At 39.3% G+C, this 25,568-nt stretch overlaps 1 protein-coding gene across 1 annotated transcript in view; it reads left to right on the forward strand.

Moving 5' to 3' along the window:
• Positions 1-25,568, forward strand: part of SRGAP1 (SLIT-ROBO Rho GTPase activating protein 1) — a 399,631-nt gene that overhangs the window by 368,589 nt on the left and 5,474 nt on the right. Inside the window, exons 16-21 of the mRNA XM_006886050.1 lie at positions 6,845-6,950; positions 9,499-9,723; positions 11,290-11,369; positions 21,951-22,131; positions 23,890-24,024; positions 24,123-24,462. Coding sequence (XP_006886112.1) covers positions 6,845-6,950; positions 9,499-9,723; positions 11,290-11,369; positions 21,951-22,131; positions 23,890-24,024; positions 24,123-24,462 — 1,067 coding nt within the window. The remainder of the gene's footprint in view (positions 1-6,844; positions 6,951-9,498; positions 9,724-11,289; positions 11,370-21,950; positions 22,132-23,889; positions 24,025-24,122; positions 24,463-25,568) is intronic.

Raw genomic sequence — 25,568 nt, forward strand, 5'->3', positions numbered from 1 at the left:
TTCTCCAAGGACTGGTCCCTCCATGCAACATGTCCAAAGTATGTCAGATGAAGCCTCAGAATCCTTGCCTCCAAGGAGCAGCCTGGTTTAACCCTCTCAAGGATGAACCTATTTGTTTTCTTAGTAGTCCATGGTACCCCCAATACTCTTCTCCAGCACCACAGCTCAAAGGTATCAATTCTCCTTCTATCCTCCCTAGTCATTGTCCAGCTCTCTGATGCATAGCAAGTGATTGCAAAGAACATGGCCTGTATCAGACGTACCTTAATCTGCAGTGTGACACCATTGTTCTTCAGTACTTTAGAGAGGTCCCTAATAGCAGATTTTCCCATGGCAATACGTCTTTTAATTTCCTGGCACCTGGTGCCATGAGTGTTGATTGTGAAACCATGCAAACCAAAGCTGTTAACAATCTCAATCTCTTCACCCTCTATCATGGTGCTGCCAATCGACCCCATGGTAAGAATCTTTGTTTTCTTGACATTGAGCTTTAATCCATATTGAAGGCTGCAGTCCTTGACCTTCCGCAGCAAGCACTTCAGGTCTTCCTCAGTTTCAGCAAGCAGAACTGTGTCATCTGCATTATGTAATGAAGATTGATGATGAATATTCCTCCAATACTGATGCCACATTTCTCCTCTTACATTAATATTACATGCAAGCAAGATCCAGGGATGTGTCCTATCTCCACACCTTTTCAATCTATATGCAGGGCAGATTATCCAGGAGGCTGGCCTCTATAAGGAAAAATTTATTAGTATATATAGTTTATTTTTTTTCTCTGAACATTTTAGATTTCAGTAATGGCTTAGAAATTTTCTTAACTATCCTTTTTCTCATAAAAAAGTAAAACTGTAATAGGCTTAGGTTGAACTGTATAGAGATGACTTCCTAGACCTCACTAAAATATACCAGAACAGAAAACACTATTTTTGCTATTTCATTCAGAAGTGAGTCTATTAAGAGTGTAAATAGAGGTTTGTAAGCATTTCCGCTGTTACCTGGGAAAGCTTTCTCCTCTAGGCTGAGATCCAGCAAATTATTGTTGTTGTTGTTTTTGTTGTTAATTGGTGCCATCAAGTTGAGTATGACTCATTGCAACCCTATGAACAACAGATCTGAACCCCATCCTATCCCCACAATCTCTGACACGCGCAGACCCATTACTGCAGTCACTGTGTCAATCCACCTGGTTTAGGGTCTTCCTCTCCTTCACCATCCCTTCATCTTTTTAAGTGTTTTCTCTTTCTCTAAGGATAACATCTCCTAGCAACATGCCCTAGGTATATGAGACTAAGCTTTATCATCTTTGCCTCCAAGGAGCACTCTAGCTGCACCTTCTCCAAGACATAACTGGTTTTGTGGCAGGCAGTGGGATCTTCAAATATCTCTTCCAGCACCACGGTTTAAAAGCATTGATTCTTCTGTCATCCTTATTCATTGTCCAGCTTGTAATAGCATAGCAAGTGACTGAAAAGACCATGGCCTAAATCAGGCACACCTTCCTCCTCAAACTGACAGCATTGCTCCTCAATAATTGGGAGAGGTTCCTGACTGCAGACTTTCCCATTGCAATACATCTCCTAATCTCCTGACTGCTGGCATCAAGTGTATTGATTGTAGATCCAAGCAAAATGAAATTATTGACATCTTCAGTTCTTTTTCTGTCTATCATGATGGCTGTCAGTCCAGTGGCTAGGATTTTTGTTTTCTTATCGTTGAAGTGCAATCTATATTAGAATCTCCTTTTATTTATTTATTTTTTTACATTCATGCACACAGATAATTGCTTGACAACCTTAAAGTTGTTCAAATGACTCAAAAACACCCTGAAACTGGTAAATTCACCTTGAATACTAACTTGTTAGCTGTGGCACACAAACATATTTGCAGTGCCCACTGTTAAATAAACCTTTTCTAAATGTGGTCGCCAAGGAATTTCCTTCCCTGTCTTAAGTAGAAATTTATACCTTGTGATTTATTATTTCTTTCCTGGTACACAAATTCTCTCCTAAATGGTACCACAGGAAAAAACGTGGCCATTCGAACCTGTTGCCATTTTCAGAAGTGAGTTGTGTTTTGTGGTGAATATTTCACACTCCTCTATGTGGAATTAGCAAAACATCATGAAGTGAAGTTGCAACATTGACGTGTGAGCCTTGTGATGTTTGGAAAAGAACGGAAATGATCTAGGAGAGCTTTGAGCTTGTCACCAAGATTGGCTGAATACCACTTTTACCCAATTATATGAGATCCTAAACTGTGAAAACCAAGCCCAGCTTAAAAGAAATCCAAGTGAAATACTCCTTTTCCTCACTGAGGGGAAGGAACTATCCATCTTTTCATCCAACCAAGGATTGGGAAAGACTGAATTGCCACAGTCAGACCCAGGTAGGAATGAATGTGCATACATTAGCCAGCGTGCCAGCAATCAACATAAATTTTGGCCTGCCTCTGGGCTTGGGAGAGTAAATGAGTCATTTGTACTAGAGCAAGACTCCTGTAGGACATAGGCTACAGGCGTGTTGCCATGGCCATAGTGATCTGAGGCCTCCGGGACAGGTAGCTGCTCCTTCAGGAATCCCAGCAAGTCTGCTCTGCTCTGATTTGTGTTTACTGGTCTTGTAGAGAATGTAGGCCTGTGTTGAATAATTTTTTATTGTATTTGGAATCATCTCTTTTTTTTTTCCCCCCACATTTCTGTCACTTTTCTTTCCTGAATGTTTTGGGTTTGGTTTGTTGGGGTTTCCCTCCCCCCGAAACGTACCTCACAGGTCCTCCAGAACTTTTATTAATGATAGTGTTTATTACAGTAATACCCCAAACTTGAACTATCAAACTATGTACTTTGAAAAATGTCGATAGTTGTAGAGGGGCTTCAGGCCCTTTGTTCATAGGATCGGTATGAGTCATGCTTGACTCGAAAGCAGTCAACACCAACAGTACCCCAAACAACATTTGCCGTTTCAATAACTTTCACATGTATTATTCAGTGGCCTTGGTTTAGTTTAGCAAGTTGTGCAGCCATCACCACTGTCTTTGTCTAAATTATCTGAGACTATTAAGAGTAAGCTCATGCCGCCTATGTTTTAACCCTGCCTTTCTCACTCCCTCCCACTCCTTGGAACCAGTCGCAAGCTTTACGCTCTCTCATACTCTTGATTATCTCATATAAATGTAGTCACACAGTATTTGTGCTTTGGTGACCCTCAGCACAGTAGTTCCAAACTTCATTTGTGTTACAGTATTATGTCAGAACTTCATTTTCCTTTATGACTGCTGATTGACCCTCCCACTGCTTTTTATAAATTATTTTAGAAGGGACTGAGGTACTTGGTTTAAAACCTACAGAGAGAAGAAACAAGAGAATCTTCAATTAAAGTGAAAGCTCTTGGAAGCGAGGCCCATGTCTTCTTCTTGCCTGCCATGTGACTGGACCCTTCAGGATTTAACTAATATTAAAGGTCCGTAGTGTAGTAAGAATTTTATTCCTTCTTTGAGGTACATTTTTAGATATAAATGTGCTGAATCCTCTTTTTAACTTTAAGCGGTAAACATACTTTTTTTTTCAAGGTCAGATTTTTCAGGTAGTAAAATTTTTACTACTTAATTCGTAATATTAAATAGCTCAGTTGTGCCAAAGTAAGAAGCATTTATAGATTTAAAAGTCACCCCGTTATTTTCTCAATGACTTGCAAGTTGTTGCATCTGTGGGTATTGCATTTTTCTTCTGCATTTATTGTTTATTCTCTAAGGATCACACGAAGTTGTCGTGAACAAGAAACAGCTTGTTCTGTGAAGGTGTTTTCATCCTGCCGGAACACTGGAAATTGGGTAGAAAGGTTGATAACCAAATTACCTGGTTTTGGTGACCTGCATGAATTTATGCCCCTTTTGCTTGCTTTCTTTTTTTTTTTTAAAACCCCTCACTTCCTTTCAGGAAAAACAGCATCAAGATCATTGCCTTGAAAGGTTATTTTAAAAGATGCTTCTTATTCAGTAGCTATGACTTTTTTAAAAAATATTTTCCAGATGTTGTTATATATATTCCATTGAGTCGGAACCAGCCTTGCAGCAGGTTTACAAGGCAGTATATCACACCAAAGGGGGTTATCCTTCTTTCTTCTGAAAAGCAGATGTTGTGTTGTTGCTGCTGCTGGGTGTCGTTGAGTGTGAACAATAGATATGAACCCTCTCCTATGCTGTGCCATCCTCACAATCTCTGGTGCACTCTAATCTCTTGCTGTAGTTACTGTGTCAGTCCACCTGGTTGAAGACCTTCCTTTCTTTCCCTGTTCCTGCACCTTTCCAAGCATGTTTCGCTCTCCAAGGAATATCCTCTCTTTGCAACATGCTCAAAGTATGTGAGGCGTCGTTTTATCATCTTGGCCTCCAAGGAGCACTCTGGCTGTGCCTTCTCTAAGCATATCTGTTTGTTCTTTTGGCAATCCGTGGGCTATTCAGTACTCTTCTCCAGCACGACAGGTCAAAGGCATCAATTCTTCTGTAACTAACGTGTGCTTGATTCACGCGATGGTCGTTTTCAGTCACTTTCTATGCTTCTGACTGCTGAACAATGAATAAGGCTGACAGGAGAAGAATTGCTGCCTTTGAGGAGCAAATCTTCGTATTATCTTTGGGTCAGCAGCACAGGTCCTTAACCACTACACCCCACCATTACTGAAATCATATTATAGTTCATTTTAAGTCTCTATTGAAATGTTAAATTATATAGTAACATTAATGGATCATATGATATTTTTATTTTCTGGTAAGAGAGTTTCTAAAACTCCATTTTCTAAAAGAAAGTAATGACATACTCAGAGGTGGAAACTGGTTTGGTTTTTCACAAGAATCCTGTTGATAACTGCTGATAAATTATATGTTGTTCTGCAAACCATCAATAGTTAAGCAAAATAGTGAAACAAAGATACCATCTTCATAGAAGATGTGTATCACCTTGGGTGGATGAGGTTGTCATTGAAGAGAACCGTGGGAGAAATCTTTGAAGCATAACTACATCTATGGGAGGGAGAAGATTAGGGGGGAAATCCTAAAGAGAATCAATTGACTAGGATACCAGTAGCTAAAGACTGAAATTTTCAAGTAGAATATAAGGATATCTTAAGAGCACTTAAGAGCAAATACAATGATTATGAAATTACAGGAAGCCTCAAAATATTTTAATATCATGTATTATTTTTCTCTGAAATATTTTCTCAAGTGTGTGCTTATTGGGTGTCTTCAGTCTTGTACTTTATAAAGATTATTTGAAATTCAAGAAAGACAACCAGATTTATGAAGTAGAAAACATAGGTTGTTGTCCCAGTTTCACCCCTTCTAGGTAGCCAGCCGGCCAACTTTGTATAAACCACTTCATCTCTCCAGTCCTGATCTGTTACATGGAGATTTTCCTAAGCCAATAAATGAGGGTGACACTCTGTGCCCTTGCCTACTCCACAGTGTTGTTCACATTAAATTGAATTTGAATATGTATTTTGAAACATGTAACAGTGCACAAATAAGGAATTAGTATTTATATAGTTTATTTGCTGTCATTCATAATCAATTTTTTATTTAAAGAAAATGGACAGTTTGTATTCCTGTTGTTAAGGGTTGTCTAATAGGTTACTATTAATAGTAATAAAACACTACCCAGTTCTACAGTTCTCTTAGTCTACTATGTTTGATCTCATTGTTGCAATTACTGCATTGTTCCATCGTATTGGAGGCTTCCTAGTTTCTACTGACCACTTGTCTTTCAGGTTTTTGTTGTTGTTGTTGTTATTTTGTGTGTGTGTACCGTCAAATCGGATCTGACTGGTACAGGAGGAGATTGCCCCTCCTTCTCCAGCAGAGCATTTGGTGGATTTGAACTGTGCACCTCTGAGATTGCAGTGCAGCTTCTTGCCACTAGGCCACCAGAGATCCCTTGTCTTTCAGGTTTTTAGAGTGTTGTCAGTTGTATGTTACTGTGATCCTACTAGAAGTTATGCTATAGGAATATTGAATACCAGCAGGGTTACCTGTGATGGGCAGGTTTCAGTGGAACTTCCAGAATAAGATGCACTAAGAAGAAAGATTTGCAGTCTACTTCAGGGTGGGGAGGGGGAATGTGCAGAAAACTCTATTCCTAGTACAGAGACAAAATAATATTTTTAAGTCCCAGGCATCTTCCTTTCAGGGAAAAGAAAGAAAGATGTATGAATAAATTACTGTAACCAAGCGGACATAAATTCTGTGAGGGTATGGTTATTTTGATGTACTCATGTATAACCCAAATGCTTAAAGTTCTGTTGTTGTGGTGGTTGTGGTTATGTGTGCTGTCAAGCCACAACTGGCTTATGGTAGGCTCTCCCAAATGTATTTAAAGAATTGGTTAAAGAATTCAAAATTTTCAAAAATCCTATAAATAAAATATTATGGTATTGTAGAAGGAGAAATTCCAAATTCTGTACAGTGCCTAAATCATAGTAATAACCAAATAAATATATGATGGATTAATGACTGTAGTGAGAGATGCTGTGCCCCAAAGACCTACTTTACTTAACATATGACAGAAGGAGTTGGAACTACATCAGAAATAATATTTTGAAATAGCCAATGCAAAATTATTCTTAAACCTGGAAGATCTTAAATCACTCATGAAAATGAAAGAAAATGGTGATGGGTCAGAGGAGTTCCTCAGAAATAGTTGATATGCACAAGCTGGTTGCTTATTCACAGTGTTGGTTACAATTGCATTGCTCATGTTCCAATATATTCTTGATATCCATGCTCTACAATGTTTCTGTTCAAATGGTGCAGTTAAAAGAATCCTGACCCTGTCCTCCTCTTTCTGTAGGAATAGATAATCTCTATGAGAGGGCGCTTCACATCCGCAAGCTCCTGCTGACCCTGCCCAGGTCGGTCCTTGTAGTGATGAGGTACCTCTTTGCCTTCCTCAATCAGTAAGTACTCCAATGCTCTGGCGTAATCCCTGTCTTAATTCCATTTGCATTGCTTCTGAATTCAGCCTTTGTTCGTGGAGCCTGTGAAATGTGCACTGGAGGTCCATTTATCAGTGGCAGCAGCAGAGAGAAAATGATTGAGTAGAGACTGAAAATACATTTTTTCCTCAGCAGATCAAGGTCATTGTATAAAAGATGGAAGCTCTGCCCCAGGACCTGTGGTCTTAAATGCAGAAATACCCAAATCTTTTTTTTTTTAAATAATTACTCTTTTCATAAAATATGTGTCTTCCAACTTTGAACCGAAGCTAATGTCATGGATGTTTTTGTCAAAATGATGTAAACCGCCTGTTCACTGCAGAAAATTCCATTTTTAATGTTAAAGTAGAAGGTTGTTATGATGAGGGAGTGGGATTATAGAAGAGATTTATCACAGACCCAAAAATGTATTCCCCACAAATTCAATATAATGAGACCTTGTTGAGAAGAAAGTGTTCAACACTCTCTGAGGTAATGTAACAGAAATCTTAATATGACTACACTTTTCAGAGAGGTCTCAACTAAATGTCAGAGAGCCATGAATCCCAGACCTGCACTACTCCCAGTGGTTCAGCTAAGATGCCCCTGACTCCTTGTCCCTATCTTCATCCAGAGACAAGGGCCTAGCCTTGAGTATAGGATACTTGGGACAAAAGATTTGAACAAAACTATTCTTTTCAAATTATAAAATCAAAACATGTTGTATACTTCAAGTCGGAACCTATCCATAGCTGACCCTCCAGCAGGTTTTTAAAGGTAGTTAATAGTATTGGAGGAGATTGCTCATCCTTCATGGAACAGCTGGTGGATTCGAACCATATGTCCTCAGGATTGCAGTGCAGCTGTTTGCCACTAGGCTACCACATATTTATTTAAAGCATGTGCCCCTGAAGCCAGCCTGCAATTAAAGACACAGAAAGAGTAACTGACTCTTCCCCTGAACTTAAATGTATCTTTTTAATATTTTACTGGTCAGCATACAGTCATTCATATACATTGTGTTACACTTATGTACATTGTGTTTTATACAATCATTCATAATTATGCTGATTGAAATAACTCACTTATAAAAGGACAAATTCTGCATAAGACCACTATTATAAAAATAGGTGGGTAACTGAACAGGATAGGTATAAATGTTCAGAAGGGGGAGGAGAAGGAGAAAAAGAAGGGTGGGAAAAGGGAGGAGGGGGAAATCATTAGGAAAGCAGTGGGGAGAGGGTTGAGAGGGTAAAGAGATAGGAAAAATGCAGTGGGGGCCTGAAGAGATGGGATGATAAAAGGCATAGATCAATAGTAATTAAGTGTATCTTTTTAAAATGAGCCTACCTTTACTCTGACACATCTCTTCATCCATTTTCAAGACGATCTGTAACATGATCATTCGCTGTTACTGTGAACTTTTTTTTTTTTTTTAAGATGGTATGTTTGAGAACTGGCAGAGAGGGAAGGCATATGTTAGCTATGGAAATTATGCTTTTGTATGTCCTACTTTCCAGACTATCTTATTTCCAAAAAAGGATAAAGTATCATGCCACACGATAGCTTAGTTCCTTTGTCTCTGTCACCATCTGACAGAGTAGTTGAGTCTCTTATTTTTCTCCTTCCGTTTGTCACCTGTTCACCTGGATTTTACATTTCCTTTCAAGATTGATATTCTATCCACTGAATGATAACATCTCTAGAGTCTCCCTAGAACAGCCCCTTACCCATGAGGTCGAGACAAAATAATAAAGAGCTGGCTCTCTGAGTCCCTTGTAGAAAATACATTACAAATACTCAATGGACTGAATTTAAAAATTGTACCCAGTGAAGGTACATCTCTCCTAAAGTTTGTCCTTTGTCAGCCTCATGTGGAGTGAGAGAATCAAGGAGTCTCCTGCCTCATCTTGCATCTATAATTTTTTGTGTGTGTGACACTGGTTGTTGTCTAGTCTAATTTTAGTATCCTTATCCAAAAGCAGATTATAAAGTCTGGAGTGAATATTTTCTTAGGCTTAGTGAGTGCAAAGAAGGTGCTTGGTTTTCTTGTAGGCATTCTTTAAGATTTATAGGAAAAATAATAAATGTGAGTTATTTATGAGTTGTCCGAGGACAGCTTTAAAGACTTTGAAATTTAAATTGTAAGTTTACTGGAGATTGTTGGTGTCTTTCCCTGTTTGCTTCAGCAGAATTTAGAGCCTGACTGCAATGAGACAAATGGAATTCATTTTCTTGACTTTGGCCTTCTTTCTAGTAGATATCATATTAAACTCTTTCCCTGGGCTTTGAAAAATGCCACTTAATTTTAAGCAAATAGGACTTATTTTCCTCTTTTAGTTTCTACCTAAACCATAGGATGCTTTACTTTCTTTGGCATTTATGAAGCCATTTTAAAGTAGCGTGGAATATTGTTTTGTTTTAATAATTAAAAATCACATCAAATATTTTGAGTCCCTGTTTTCTCGATATGAGTTTTCTTCCTTCCTCCTGTGTTCCTTTGTAACTCCTTTCTTGCTTGTTTTTACAGTCTTTCGCAGTACAGTGATGAGAACATGATGGACCCTTATAACCTGGCCATCTGCTTTGGCCCGACGTTGATGCCTGTCCCAGAAATACAGGATCAGGTATCTTGTCAGGCTCATGTGAATGAAATTGTCAAGACTATTATCATCCACCATGAAACTATTTTCCCAGATGCTAAAGAGCTGGACGGTCCTGTTTATGAAAAATGCATGGCTGGGGATGACTACTGGTAAGTTTAATCCCACCCAAAGTACAGGAATCAACATAATTAGGAAAAATTATTGACCATATGCCACCAAATTATTTTTGGTTAAAAAAAAAAAAGTAAAAGAAAGATAAGTAATAGTACTTGAGATTAGTTAAAATACTAAGACCCATATAACAAAACTGGTTTCTTATTTTGGAAGCTCACATACAACCCTGCTCTTTCTAGTCTATGATGATGGTTTCTATATGGTGCAGGCAGTTAATGCACTCCATCTGTGGACTCCACAGGGTTTTCATTGACTGATTTTTCAGAAGTAAATCGTTTGGCCTTTCTTGCAAGGCACCTCTGGGTAGACTTGAACCTACAACTTTTTGTTTAGCCACTGAGCATGTTAACTAACTGAGCACATTACCCAGGAACGCCTTGGAAGATGGATGAGTAAAGCCAGCCCTGCCCAGATACACAGTTTTGTTCTTCGTTTTATCTGTCTCAAAGCCAGAGTCAAAGACCTATCAGCTGCCATTAGTGGCTACATATTTATGACAACCCCATGTGTGTAAGATAGAACGGTGCTCCATCGGGTCCCAAGGACTGATTTGTTTCAGAAACAGATCAGGAGGCAGTATCTTCTGAGGTGCTTCTGGATCTCTCAGCTAGCTGCTGAGAGACATACATGCTTGTATGTCAGCCACTTGCAGCATCTAGGGAGACTCTAAGGCATAGTTAGTATTTCCAAATAAAATCCATAAACTCTGCTGTCTTGTTCATTTTCTCAGAGAGCAAGTACATGGATGACTGATCACGACTGGTTGATGCGTTACACTCACAGACCTTTTGTTCCAGCTACTTTTTACAAGCAGAGTGAAGAATAGTAAAAAGTACTGTGGCCAAAACCGTGTGCTTGACTGGGTCCTTATTCCTGTACAGGGTGTTCGCTATGAGCATTGCTCATTTTATACAGAAAGTCATAATCACAATAGTTATCTTTGTGCCCCATCCACCGTAACAGCAATATCAGTGGGTTTTTACAGTAATGTCATATTTGTGAACCATATATTCTGTTTATTTGTATGTGTTAGAAGAAAGGTGGTGGTAGTCCCAAAAAAATAAATGTTTTAAAAGGGCAAAATCATGTCTTTCATACAGAAATAAAATTAACAAAGATTTTATTTACTTCATTATTAACAAAGGAACTGTAAGAAAAATGCTGTAACCAACTCAAACATGTCACAGTCATCAGTGTATTCCAGCAAAAGAAGGTGGAAATTCACTTGCAAAAACAATCCATAGAACAAAAGTCATATTTGGCTAGGGCTCAATTAATTTACTTTTATATTAAAAATGATTTTTTTGCTGCTCTCAGTTTTCTAGAGTTACGGTGTTTCTTTACAGGATTGTAAAAGAACCTAGTTAAAGATGAGGTTACATACACTTCTGTGGAAGAGCATTGCATTGCATTGCATTAGAAGACATCCAGTAACTCTTTGTCTACTCCATTTGAAAATTTGTCTTTACATTAGTAATTTTTCACTTTTTAAAAAATCCACCCACTTTGGCTTCCTATGAATTTTCCTTTCTGCTCCACAGTGACAGCCCATATAGTGAGCACGGTACATTGGAGGAAGTGGATCAGGATGCCGGCACAGAGCCCCACACGAGTGAAGATGGTATGTCCTGTGCTCATTCATTATCGATAGCCCTTTGAAAAACACTCATATTAAAACTGTAATAGATGCATAAGACAGTTTGTAAATCATGTGAAAGGTATAAATAACAATACCACCAGAAAACACCAATAGTACCACTATATCATTTAAGAAAAGGACTCTTTTTCTTTGCATTTCCCTGACTCTGTTACTTAGTCTACTCCTCAGGAAGGAGCTCTCCTTGGCTCATCCATAGAGAGCTACAGTGCCAACCCAAAGGCGGCACGTCTCTGATGCTTCAAATCCACCAGAAAGATGGATAGTCTACTCCCATGTAAGGAGTAACTACAATATGTTTGTATCTGTAAGCATCTGAAAGTTTCACTTCCATTCCCTTGAACTTTCCATCAGTAGAGCCATAGAGTTCTCATTAATATTTTTCTGCTAAATAATTGCAATCCTGCTCACCACTCATTGTTTCTGTTGAACACAGATATAATAATTTACCACTATATATTTTGTTACATTTAACTATCCTGTTGTTGATGAATATTTGACATGTTTTTAATTTTTTGGACCATTAAGAACAGTGTTACCATGAATATTTTTCAACGTACAATTTCTCTTGAGTATGTTCCAAGGAGTAATCAGGCCTTCAGCTTAACTCAATACTGCAGAGTTTTTCAGAATGTTTGTGATACTATACACCTCTGCCAACAATATATTAGCCTTCCAGTTGTATGTATTCATAAAAATGTTTCTTTTGTGTCAAGGTTGTCAATGTATTATATTGTCCAATTCTTATTCCAGTTTCTGTAATTACCAATGAGGTTGTGCACGTTTCTGTATGTTTAGATTTCTCCATTTATAAAATTCCTACCAAGTATTTTGTTCATTTTACTATTGGGTTCTCTGGACTCTTGTTTTGGTTTGTTAATTTATTTTTAGGAGTCATTAGCACATTCTGGGTCAAGTTCCTTGATGGGTGTATAAACATATAAGCTATCAGTTTTCTTTCAGTAACTTTTTAGCCATATCCATAAGGTTTTTTATTATCTCTGACTTTTATTAACGCTGACTCATCTGCTTAAAACTCTTCCATTTACTTTTTTCTTTTAATTATTATATTACAGGCCTTCCCTGCTAGCCAGAAGTAGGGCATTTCTATGAAACATAAGCTAAAATGGTTCAAGTAGAAAGTTAATATTGTTAATTTAGGTGGGGAAAATTCGTGAGCCTACACAATCAGCGCTCTTGGCAGCAGCCGTCAGGAAATCAAAACTAATTGCTCTGGGGAAATCGGCTCTCAGGGACCTCTCCAGCGTACTGAGAAGCAGCAGTGTCAGCCTAGAGACTGTGGTACATCTGATCCAGGCCATGGTCTTCACAGTTACTTGCTATGCATCAGAGAGCTGGACAATGACTAAGGATGACAGAAGAAGAATAAAGGCTTTTGAGTTATGGTGCTGGAAAAGAAACTTGACCATACTATGGACTGCCAAGAAAATAAATAGGTTTGTCTTGGAGAGGGTGAAACCAATTTTTTCCTTGGAGACTAGGATTTTGAAGCTCTAATCCGTCTTACCGTTTGGGGCACATGATCAGGAGGGAGGGACTGGTCCTTGGAGAAGGACATGATGCACAGAAGGGTGGAGGGACAGTACAGGAAAGGGAGACCTCGGATGAAATGGACTGGCACAGTGACTGGGGCTATGTGGGTAGGTGTGTCGGAGTCTGTGAGACTGGCTCAGGACAGGGCAGTTCAGAGTATGTAGAGTCTCTGTGAGTCTCAGGCTGCCCAACAGCACATAACAGCCCTGGACCCAAAAAATGAACCTATAAAATCAGACCTAAGAACACATAAAACCTGGAATAGAGTGTTCACAAACACAGCTCAGAGCCTTGACAACACAGTGCAAGATGCTTAGTGGAGCTCCCCGGGAAGGAGTTCGGTGACCCACTCAACCTACCTAACAACTGCCTGAAAAACAAAGGCTGGACATGAGTTTCACTTCTTGTCTTTTTCTGTGTACATGAAAATCCTCTTCAGATTTCTTTTGGTTAGTGAAAACACGCACTAATTGAAGTCTTATAAAAGAGACGCAGAGTAAAGTGAACTTTTGAAAGCAGGAGACATCAGTGTTTTCTTTTTAGAGCTGTTTGGTTCCTTCTTGATCACCTTTTTAAAATCTCTCACTTTTTATCCATACTGTCAGTCATTTCCATTGTGTCAGAGTCTATGTCTTGTGATTCTACTATCTACTATCTGACTTTGTCACCATTTTATTTCTATTGAATCTCATCCATTGAGTTTTATTTTCTGATATGTTTTGTCAGGCTTTGGAAGGTTTTTTTAATGCCTTTCTCATAACATTGTGAAAATGTCTTGTAGCTTCAATAGAATAACCCATTCTCCAGAGAACTTTTTCATTTACTTCTGCCTGGTACACAGCCAGTCTTGGACCACATTAAATATTTAGATTGAGGTGCTATAGACCACATAAGTGATAGTAATTTAAGCTGCAAGTCTGTTTGGCATATTTGAGAGTCTCAAATTGGTGGTGGTGTTATGTGCCATCAAGTCACTTGTGATTCATAACAGCCCAATGCATAATAGCTCGGAACCCTGCCTGGTCCTTAGCCAAATCTCACTATCTCTGACTCACCTGCTTCCAGTATCCCAGTCACTGTGTCAATCCATCTCATCCAGGATATTCCTGTCCTGCACCATCCCTCCACCTTTCCAAGCATTATGTCCTTTTCCAAGTATCGGTCCCTAGAGGCAACATGCCCAAAGTATATGAGATGGAACTTCAAAATCCTTCACTCCAAGTAGCAACTTTGTTTACCCTCTCCAGCACAGACCTGTTAGTTCTTTTAGTACATTCAATATTCTTCTGCAGCACCACAACTCAAAGGCATCGATTTTTCTTTTGTTATCCTTGTTCATTGTCCAGCTCTCTAATGCATAGTAAGTAATTGTGGAGAGTATGGCCTGGATCAGGCACATCTTAGTCTCCAGATTGACATTCTTGCTATTCAGCACTCTAGAGAGGTCCCTGACGGAAGATTTTCCTAATGCAATTAATCTTTTGATTTCCTGACTGCTAGTGTCAAGAGTGTTGATTTTGGAACTGAGCAAGCTAAAATTGTTTAACAATCTCTTCATCTGTCATGGTGCTGCCAGTTGGTGAAAATCTTTGTCTTTTTGGGATTGCAGTGCAGCTTCTTGCCACTAGGCCACCAGAGCTCCCTAGAATCTTTGTCTTTTTGATGTTGAGCTTCAGTCCATATTAGAGACTACAGTCCTCGACCTCTTGCAGCAAATGCTTCAGGTCCTTCTCGGGCTCAGCAAGCAATGTTGTGTCATCTGCATAATGTGGATTGTTGATGAGTCTTCCTCCAGTTCTGATGCTGCATTTCCCATATAAAGTCCAGCCTCCTGGATGATCTGTTGCACGTAAAAATTGAAAAGATAAAGATACAAAATTGGACACTAATTAACAAAGACCAGATGAGCTATGGGAGAATATTAAAAATACCATCCATGAAAAATACAAAAGAAAAAGAGAGAGGAGAAAGAAAAAACCAAGATGGATGTCAGAACAGACTGTATATATTGCACTAGAGCACCAAGAAGTTAATTCAAAGGGAAGGAATTAAGAAGCTAAGGATCTGAACAGAAGATTTCAAAAGGCAGCTCCAGAAGACAAAGAAAAGAGTGACAATGAAACATGCAAGAACTGGAGTCAGAAAATCAAAAGTGACAACCTCATTTAGCATTTTTAAGCTGAAGGAACTGAAGAACAAATTCAGGCCTCAAATTGCAATACTTAAAAATTCTCTGAGCAGAATTATTTGATCCAGAAAGCATCAAAAGAGTATCCAGAGTCACTGTACCAAAAAGAATTGGCTGACACTGAAGAATTTCATGAAACAACATTTGATCAAGAGGCAATTGATGAAAAAGGAAATTCAAGCAGCTCTGAAGGACTAGTCATAAAGCAAGCCCCCTGGAATGGATGGAATACCAGTGGACAAATTTTTTTTTTTAATTTTTTTTATTTTGTGTGCGTGTACCGTCAAATCAGATCTGACTGGTACAGGAGGATATTGCACCTCCTTCTCCGGCAGAGCATCTGGTGGATTCGAACCGTGTTCCTCTGGGATTGCAGTGCAGCTTCTTGCCACTAGGCCACCAGAGCTCCCTCAGTGGACAAATTTTAATATACACATGCAGCCCTAGATGTGCCCACCAGGTTGTGCCAGGAAATTGGAGGACAGCTATTTGGCCAACTAACTGGAAGAGATCCATATTTATTCCCATTCTAAAAAAGTGACCCAACAGAGTGTGGGTAGTATTGAACAATATCACTGAAAACTCATGCAAGCAAAATCTTGCTGAAAATTATCCCCAAATGCCTGAAACAAGTACATTGACATACAACTACCAGAAATACCAACTGGGTTTAGAAGAGGTTGTGGCACCAGGGGCATTATTGCCAATGTCAGATGGATCTTGGGTGAAAGCGGAGAGTACCAGAAGAATGTCTGTCTGTGTTTCCTGTAAGAAAATGGAGCTTAAATTCACCAGCTTGGAAGAGATTGCCATGAGACAAAATGTTCTGGAATGCTGACCACTCTTGGTTGTCATTTTCAAAGTTTGGGCCTTTAAGTGTTTCTCTCTATCTTAAAGCTTATTAATGCAATATCATTTTCTTCTAATTCAGCTATTTTAGTCACTTTCTCAAGAAGAGGTCTATCAAAGTGTCTAGTGTTCACTATCCATGTATCTTAAAAGAGAACATTTTCTTGGGCCTTTAAAAGAAGATGAATTAACATTTTTATACTTAAGTTAGAAGACATTCCATAAAGTAGGATCTCTTGTGCATTTGTGATGATGGCTTTCAACAGTCTCACAGCAATACCTTGGCTACCATCTTTTCTTTTGTCTCAAGTTACATTGTTTGTTTCCCTGTTTGATTCATTCCATTTCTCTACTGACCTTTCTGTGTGTTTCCTTGCTTTTCCTAATGGCAAGAAAATCCAAGGTGAAAAGCCATGGATATCCCCCACCTGTCTATCTCCACACACGTCAGTCTCACCACTGTTCCACCTGTCAGTTGTTCTTACCTCTTGATTACAAGAGAGCAGCTTTCTTATTTTACTGTGTATTTTGACTATTTTCACTGAAAAGAAAAGCATTGCTTACAGAGAACAAATATTCTCTCCCCCTGCCATCCTCTAGAGTTCTGTAACTAAATTAACTAGAGTATTGATTATCCCTTTGATCCCTCAGATAGAGTATTTTTCTCTGTCATTGTATCACCAAGGGACTGAATTTCATTTCCAAAAGACAGGCTGTCACCGCCCAAAGCCATCATCTTCAAGGACAGTGGGTAACGGATCTAGGAGGGGAAGTGTCAGGGACAGCAGTGTCCCAGAGTGCTAACGTTTTGTATAAAGTTACAAGAAATGGAAGATGAAGACTTGACATCACTAGGCAGTCAGAAAATTGGATCTGCTGAATTTGTCTTCCTCTTTGCACAAAATTGTAATTGCCTCATAAGAAAATAAAGTTATTATATTACAATTTGGCTGCCGGTGTATTGATATCATTAGCAGTTTCTAGAAAGTCTGCAGGACCTCAAAGGACTGTGAGGCTCTATATGTGATGAAAAGGGGGTGAGGCATCATGACACCCTAAGATATATTTGCTCTGCAGTGAATAGGCTAAGATGTGTGTGAATAGCTTATTGATTGACACTTGACAGAAATGGTTCTCACAGAGGAAAGAGTCAAAATAATGAAATTGCTGAAAATTACTCATTGATGTACTAAGATGACCAGTCAAGTGTATTTCTTCTTCCTCTCGTCATTCTTTTGTTACTTCTCAATATTTGAATGAAATGAGCAGAGTCTGATGATCTTCTCTCTGATTGTTTTAACAAACCAAACAAGAAAAAAATATGATCATCATATAAATTATCATTGTGCCATTATTCTTTTTGTAAATATAGATAGATTTGTCTGAAAAATACTCGGACTGATTGCCATAAAGTTAGAATTGACTCATAGCTGATCTTCCATTGGGTTTTGGAGGCTGTAAATGGCACTAGAAGTTACCCATCTTTATCCTGTGCAGCAGCTCGTAGGCTTAACTGCCAGAGAGGTGTGACACACAGAGCTGTGTAATCCCTTATGGCCTGGACCACCAGAGCTCCTGTCAATTGGTAGAATAGATAGTGTGTGTGTGTGTGTGTGTGTGTGTGTGTGTGTGTGTCTTAAAAGATTTGGAAGCAGGCGTGGCATCCACTTCCTAAATAACATGCCTCTGGAAACTTTGATAAATGATGATAGTTATATAAAGACTTCAGGTCTTTTGTTCATAGGGTCACTATGAGTCATGCTCAACTCGACTGCAGTCAACAACAACATATATGATTGATAGTGTATCTATCAAAACTAGCATGAATGAGCATTGATAGTTCTCTATTTCCTTTTGAAAAGTATGTAGACGGTATACTGTGTCATGTACTGGTAGCATTTAAAATTTTTATTCGTGTTAAGGACCATCAAGTAGGAACTGACTCAGCTGCCCTTCCAGTGGATTTTCAGAGGCAGTAAATTACACAAGTGGAAATTGCCCATCTTTCTCTAGTGGATTCAAACCAACTGCCTTTGAGTTGTCAGCACAATGCCTTACCAATAAGCCACCAGAGCTGCCTCAATTTTTCTTCCATAAGACCATTATGTGGATGTATGTGAGTACTCTGTCACTGAGTTCATTTTAAAGAAATGATCATGTCCTCCTCCATGGGTATGCTTGTTTCTATCCACTAAGGGATCTCTGGTGACCTAATGGTCAAGATGTGCACTGCCGACGAAAAGGCAGGTGGGTTCAGTCTGCGAGCTGCTCTGTGGGAGAAGGATGAGCAGTGTCCTCACATGTGATTTACTGCCTCTGGAAGGTCAGCTTTGAGTCCGTTTCAACTTAATGGCACATTGTTCTGTGGCAAAAAGAACAAGAAAAACGGCATTAAACTTCTGTATCAGTCATCTCAGATCAACCAGGATTTATTCTTTACCTCAACAATTAGAAATCTAAAGTTACTGTTTTTACATGTAGAGTTACAGTAAATACTCAATGAAACAAACTTATAGGTATCAGACATACTGCTATCTGTATTATTATATTGTTTTAAAAAAGAAAATAGCATGTTAAAAGGGGATTACCGGAAGTGTTTATATATATAATTTTTTAAAAAAATTTATAGTCAATTTCTAAAGGACTTAAAGAGTTGTTTTAAAAATTACATGTGTGTTGATTTCACCAAGAAGTATGCTGTTTGGAGAATATAACATTGCAATTCTGCAATAGTATATACTATTCACCTTCAATAGTATATTATAGTATATAGTTCACATGCAAGCAAGATTCTAATGAAGATTACCCAAAAACGACTGGAACAACACATCAGCAGAGAACTGCCAGAAGTCCAGGCTGGGTTTAGAAGGGGTCGTGATACTAGGGATATTGTAGCTGATGTAAGATGGATCTTAGCTGAAAGCAGGGAATACCGGAAGAATGTCTGTGTTTCATTGACTATGCAAAGGCATTTGACTGTGTGGATCATAAACTGTGGCTGACTCTGAGAAGAATGTGAATCCCAGAACACTTGATCTTGCTAATTAGAAACCTATACTTGGATCAAGAGGCAGTCATCAGAACAGAGCAAGGAAACACTGCATGGTTTAAAATTGGGAAGAGCGTACACCAGGGATGTGTCCTGTCTCCATACCTTCTCAGCCTGTATGCAGAACAGATTATCTGGGAGGCTGGGCTCTATGAGGAGAAATGTGGGGTCAAGATTGATGGAAGATATATCAACAATCTGCGATATGCAGATGACACAACCCTGCTTGCTGAAAGTGAGGAGGACCTGAAGCACTTGCCGCAGAGGGTCAAGGACGGCAGCCTCCAATATGGATTGAGGCTCAATGTCAAGAAGACAAAGATTCTCACCACTGGGCTAATTGGCAGCATCAGGATGGATGGTGAAGAGATTGAGATTGTTCACAGCTTTAGTTTGCTTGGCTCCACAGTCAACACTCTCGGCACCAGTAGCCAGGAAATTAAAAGACGTATTGCGATGGGAAAGTCTGCTGTTAGGAAACGCTCCAAAGTACTGAAGAACAATGGTGTCTCTCTGGAGACTAAGGTGCATCTGATACAGGCCATGGTCTTTGCTATCACTTGTTATGCATCAGAGAGTTGAACAATGACCAAGGAGGATAGAAGGAGAATTGATGCCTTTGAGCTTTGGTGCTGGAGAAGAGTATTGAGGGTACCATGGACTGCTAGAAAAAAAAAAAACAGATTCATCTTGGAAAGGGTTAAACAGGGCGGCTCTTTGGAGGCAAGGATTCTGAGGTTCCATCTAACATACTTTGGACATGTTGTAAGGAGGGACCAGTCCTTGGAGAGGGACATCATGCTTGGTAGGGTAGAGGAACATAGAAGGATGGGAAGGCCCTCTATGAGGTAGATTGTTTCAGTGACTGGGATAATCGGGATGGTTGTGTCAGGCAGTGCAATTGGCACAGGACAGAGCAGAGTTTAGGGCTGTTGTACATAGGGTACAATAATTATTAAAGGTACTACAGTCTGTTTGGGAAAACAGTTCTGAAACAGAGAGATTTATTATCAAGAGAAAAATCCTTTTGCTATAAAACTAGTTGGTAGTTATTCAGGTTTTGATATGCTATGCATACACATACTTCAGAATAGTTAGAAACTAATCCAAGCTCAAATTTTAGAAAATGAGGAATTGCCTGTTATATAAATGTATCTCTATAAGCATTTGCACTTGTCCTGGCTCTTCTTCACTCTGTTAGTTATTGATTAGAAATTGACTCTGGTGGCTTAGTACTAAGAAGTTGTACCTGCCAACACAGAGGCAAGCAGTTCAAACCCACCACCTGCTGTATGGGAGAAAAATGGGCAGTTCTGATGCAACGGCACACAACAACATGTTGACATAGTGGCAACAGCAGGAATAAAGTTGGGTACTAGACACAGGGGAGCAAAAAGAGCTAAGACCCTGACCTGAGGAATAAATTGAATCACAAAAATGTCTGTTTTGTTTAGCTTGTATTTTTTATTTGCTTTCAGCTCTTGTGGTCAGAATTGAGCAAAATTCAAATTCCAACATTAAGCTGAGTTCTTCATCACCTTTTTCTTTTTTTCATTTTTACATATACATGTAAACATGTATACATTTTATGTAAAGACTCATAGTTTGAAAAAAATTATACAGAAAGATACCATACTTTTTTTTACCCAGTCTTCCCTAATGGTAATATCTTGTGTGACTATAGTCCAATGTTACATTGAAACTATTGCCATCAATACAACCTGTCAGATATATTCAGATTTCAATAGTTTACATGCACTGGGGTGTGTGTGTGTGTGTGTGTGTGTGTAGGAGCCCATGTGTTTAGTTCTGTATCCACCCTCACAGTCAAAATACAGAGTGGTTTCCTCACTAGGATCCCTTGTATATCTTTTCATAGCCAGACCCACCCGCGCCTCTCTCCAGCTCTCACCCATTCCTAACCACTCACAGCCACCAGTCTGGTCTCCATCTCTATAATTATGTCATTTCCAGAGTGTGATATAAATGGAATCATGTGGTATGTAACCTCTGAAGTGTGGATTTTTTTTTTCACTCAGTAACATTCCCTTGAATATCCTTTCATCTCTAGAACATGTAATTTTTTTAATCTGGTCTTTTAATGCTGGTAGAAGGCAATTGAAGACATGCTTATTTCAGAGTTAAGATTTAAATATGGTTTTAATACTAGAGAAAATAAAGTTATTACCTTTCATGATAGTTTGAGGATTTGTTAGTGCCAGAAAAGTACATGGAGAAATTAAGTGTTCTAATAGATTTAATGTGGTTATTTTTTACAACCCTGATTTTCTTTAAGCTAGTAAAGCAGAAATTCTGTATATTCTCTGGAAGAGTGATTTTGCCATGTTATAAGTAGCATCAACATGTTGCAAGGAAATAGCATCTGTGTCAAAAATAACATTGGAACAATTTTAAAGGGTATTACAATCCAAGGAAAAGTTTTCTGTGTCACACTGCAAAGCTTAAAATACTTTTTATTAGACTACCATTTCCTTTCCAAAAGATACTGTGAAAATGAAAAACCAATGTCTTACTATGGAGTGGTTTTTTTTCCCTTTAGAAACTGATGACAGTAAACAAATGTTTTTCTCTTTCTTTGATAACAAATTATTTAATACAGTAGTCTCATTGATAACAGAAAACCACTAATTTAATTATCATGTATGCTGATGTATCTTTCCTCCACTGTGTGTGTTGTTTTAAAATTATAATTTTTAAGGAAAGCTTACATTCATGCATTCATTATTACACTTTGTATCTCTTTTAAAGCCTCTGTTTTCATCATGATTAGTTTATTACCCTGTTCAATATGAATATGCAAATCACCTCGTACAGATCTTTCAGATGATATATCATGCCCTCTTACCCACCTGTCCCTGACAGTTTTCTGGTCTGTCCTCCACAGAATGTGAGCCAATAGAAGCAATAGCCAAGTTTGATTATGTTGGGCGGTCGGCCAGAGAACTGTCTTTCAAGAAGGGGGCTTCCCTGCTGCTGTATCACCGTGCATCCGAGGACTGGTGGGAAGGCAGACACAACGGGATTGATGGGCTCGTGCCTCACCAGTACATAGTGGTGCAAGACATGTGAGTAGGCCTCATTTCGCTTGTCTCCCTCCTCCCCATGGAGGACTCCAGCCGCTGTTCTTAACCCAGGCCAGATCTTGTGACAAGAGCACAGAAAGGATTACAGAGATAAAGTTCTGAACTGAACAGCTTTTCACCTTGGGATAAAGTTTTCATTTTCCAAATTCTTACCAGTCGGTTGAGAGCCAAGACTAATGGGAGATATCTTTTGGGCCCATACTGGAGCTTAGAAAACTCATTTGTACAAAGAATGGCTTTCAGGGTTGAAATAATACTGTGAATTCCAAAAATGTTAGTATCCCCTTGGTATCAGTTTACTGTTTCAACTCCAGATTTCCAAAAGGGAAAATGTTGTTATTTGATATTATGTGCTGTCATGTCAACACTTAACTGACCTTCCAGCAGGTGTTCAGAGGCAGTAAATTGATCATACGGAAGGAGTTTGCACATCTTCTATGAGCAACTAATAGATTCGAGCCATGTGCCTTTGGGTTGTCAGTGCAGCTCCTTACCACTCCCAGAGCCCCCTAAAAGGGAGAATACACACCTAAAATCTAAAGAGTCATCCCCCGGCCTCCCCCCGCCTTGATGAAAAGACCTTCATTTCAAAAATATTTGAAGATATGGGAAGATACTCATAGCATATTATGTAAAAAAGCAACTTTCAGATATTATGGACAGTATTACCCCAATTTTGTCAACATTGCATTTTACTAAGCACCATAAATATAAGGGCAGTTTTTCAAGAAAAAGGGAAATATGATCACATAAGTCCAATTTCAGAACTGTTAAAATATCTCATAATCAAGGAAATTATATTTGTGTGTTTAAACATACAATAATATAAATCTATAGTACAAAAACATATCGTGTAAATACTGTATCTATATCTGTATATCTGTAGTTATTGTTGTTATGTGCCATATGTGCCCTTGACTCATAGTGACCCTGTGTACAGCAGCTCTGACCTCTTACTCTGTCCTGAGCCAATTTTAATGTCTCTGATACACCTACCCCCATTACCCCAGTCACCGAATCAATCCATTTCACATACACACACTCTGTGTATGTGTCCGAGGAATGAATATGTTATAGAAGATTGGGGGTTTTTTCCTTCTCCTATACTTGAATTTTTCTATTTATCTGCCTCAAAACTGTATTGTTTTTATATTGGAGGAAAAAAACATATAAAATAAGAGACTTGCATATTTTTGGGAGCTCTGTTGGCCTATTGGGTTAGAAGTTGCACCACCAACCCACAGGCAAGTGATTCAAGTCTGCCAGCTTCTCCATGAGAGAAGGATAGGAAGTCTGTTCCCATAAGATTGTCATCCTCTGAAAACCCACTGGAAGGTCAGCTATGAGTCAGTTCAGATCTGACAGCAGTACGTATTTTTATTTACGTAGAGTAATAAAATGAATACAGCAGATCCCTTAATGCCACTCTGACCCACGGCAGCATGTGTTGGAATAAACTTGCTTCATGGAGTTCTAAGGGCTGGTTGTTTTGGAAGTAGATCCCCTGCCTTTATCTAAAGTACTTATAGGTGGACCTGAACTAGCAGTTGTCCAGTTAGCAGTCTCACATAAAAGCCATTTGCACATGAACGTTGTAAGCAAAAAAATATAAAATAATTTTTTTTAATTAAAAAAAAAATTGCAACACCCAGTGACTCCTAAATACCACACTACTTGCTGTTGTTTTTATCATCATCTCCATTCTTCTCAAGTCCTTCATTTCGATTTTCACTGTTTCAGGGATGATACATTTTCAGACACTCTGAGCCAAAAAGCAGACAGTGAGGCCAGCAGTGGGCCAGTCACTGAAGACAAGTCTTCATCCAAGGACATGAGCTCCCCAACAGACCGCCATTCCGATGGCTATTTGGCCAGGTGAGTGGAGTCTGGTTACCACAATGAGCCACTGTACCTTCAGCCTTGCAGCATTACCCCGGGTGATAATCTACCCTATTTTCTCTCTCTGGATTTAGACAACGAAAAAGAGGAGAGCCACCCCCTTCAGTAAGGCGTCCTGGCAGGACCAGTGATGGCCATTGCCCTCTCCATCCCCCACATCCTCTGTCCAATTCTTCAGTTGACCTTGGGTCCCCAAGCCTGGGTGGTCACCCCCGGGGCTTGCTACAGAATCGTGGCCTCAACAATGGCAGTCCTGAAAGGCGGCGCCGGCCTGGCCACGGCAGCCTGACCAATATCAGCCGGCACGACTCCCTCAAGAAGATTGACAGCCCTCCTATTAGACGGTCAACATCGTCGGGGCAGTACACAGGTTTCAATGACCACAAGCCACTGGACCCAGAGACAATTGCTCAGGTATGATGCTGTTAACACAATAGTATGTGTTAGGGACCGGGGGTGTGATGGGAGAGATGTAAAGGAGTTCCTTTCACGTCATACAACTGTGGAGGAGCTCTGGTGTGGTGTATTGTGCAATTAACCAAATGTACAGTCATGTTTCTTGTGTAGGATCAACTAAAGAATCAAGAAAGGTAATTAGCCCATTCTCTAATGTCTGGCTGAGTCTTCTTTGAGAAGCCATTTGTCACCTGGAAGAGCTAAGTAAGTTTCTTAGATTAAAAAAAAAAAAAAAGATTTCTTAGATTCATGTCCCTTAAAACAGAGACATGCCAGAAATGTAAGAGCCAGGAGATTCAAATCTGCCATTGCTAAATAGCTAGGAAAATTGTGAAAAAGAGGAATAATGAGAAAGGGCCAGCTCTCCCAGTTACCATATGTCTTCTAGAGGAAGTAAAGAAGACAGAAGATGGAACAGAATGAAGAGGAAGAAAAAGGAAGATTCTAGTGTATGAAGGACACTTTCAATCTGGGAAATGACATATTGGGCAATGAATAGTGGCATAAATAATAATTCACCCTTTGGGTCCTGCTTCACTCCTGAACCCATTCCTGTCTGTCATCATTTCCCAACAGGGACTGGGAATACGAACTCTGCAGTTTTATCTAACAATTAGAAACGACAGAGTAAACTCAGTATTAGTGCGTTTAGCTTAGTTTCACGCTTTTGTGCTCTGGTTTGTTCTGAAAATCAGACCCACAAATTGTTGTTGTTGTTATGTGCCGTCGAGTCGCCTGTACAACAGCCCTAAACTCCGCTCTGTCCTGTGCCAATTGCACTGTCTCTGACACTCCCATCCCAATTATCCCAGTCACTGAATCAGTCCACCTCATAGAGGGCCTTCCTCTCCTGCGCTGTCCCTCCACCCTCCCAAGCATGATTTCCCTCTCTAAGGACCGGTCTCTCCTCACAACATGTCCAAAGTATGTTAGACGGAGCCTCAGAATCCTTGCCTCCAAGGAGCCACCCGGTTTAACCCTCTCCAGGACAAATCTGTTTGTTTTCCTAGCAGTCCATGGTATTCACAATAGTCTTCTCCAGCACCACATCTCAAAGGCATCAA

Source organism: Elephantulus edwardii, unplaced genomic scaffold (genome assembly GCF_000299155.1).
Source record: "Elephantulus edwardii isolate Elephantulus edwardi_28Jun2011 unplaced genomic scaffold, EleEdw1.0 scaffold00047, whole genome shotgun sequence".
Taxonomy (NCBI): domain Eukaryota; kingdom Metazoa; phylum Chordata; class Mammalia; order Macroscelidea; family Macroscelididae; genus Elephantulus; species Elephantulus edwardii.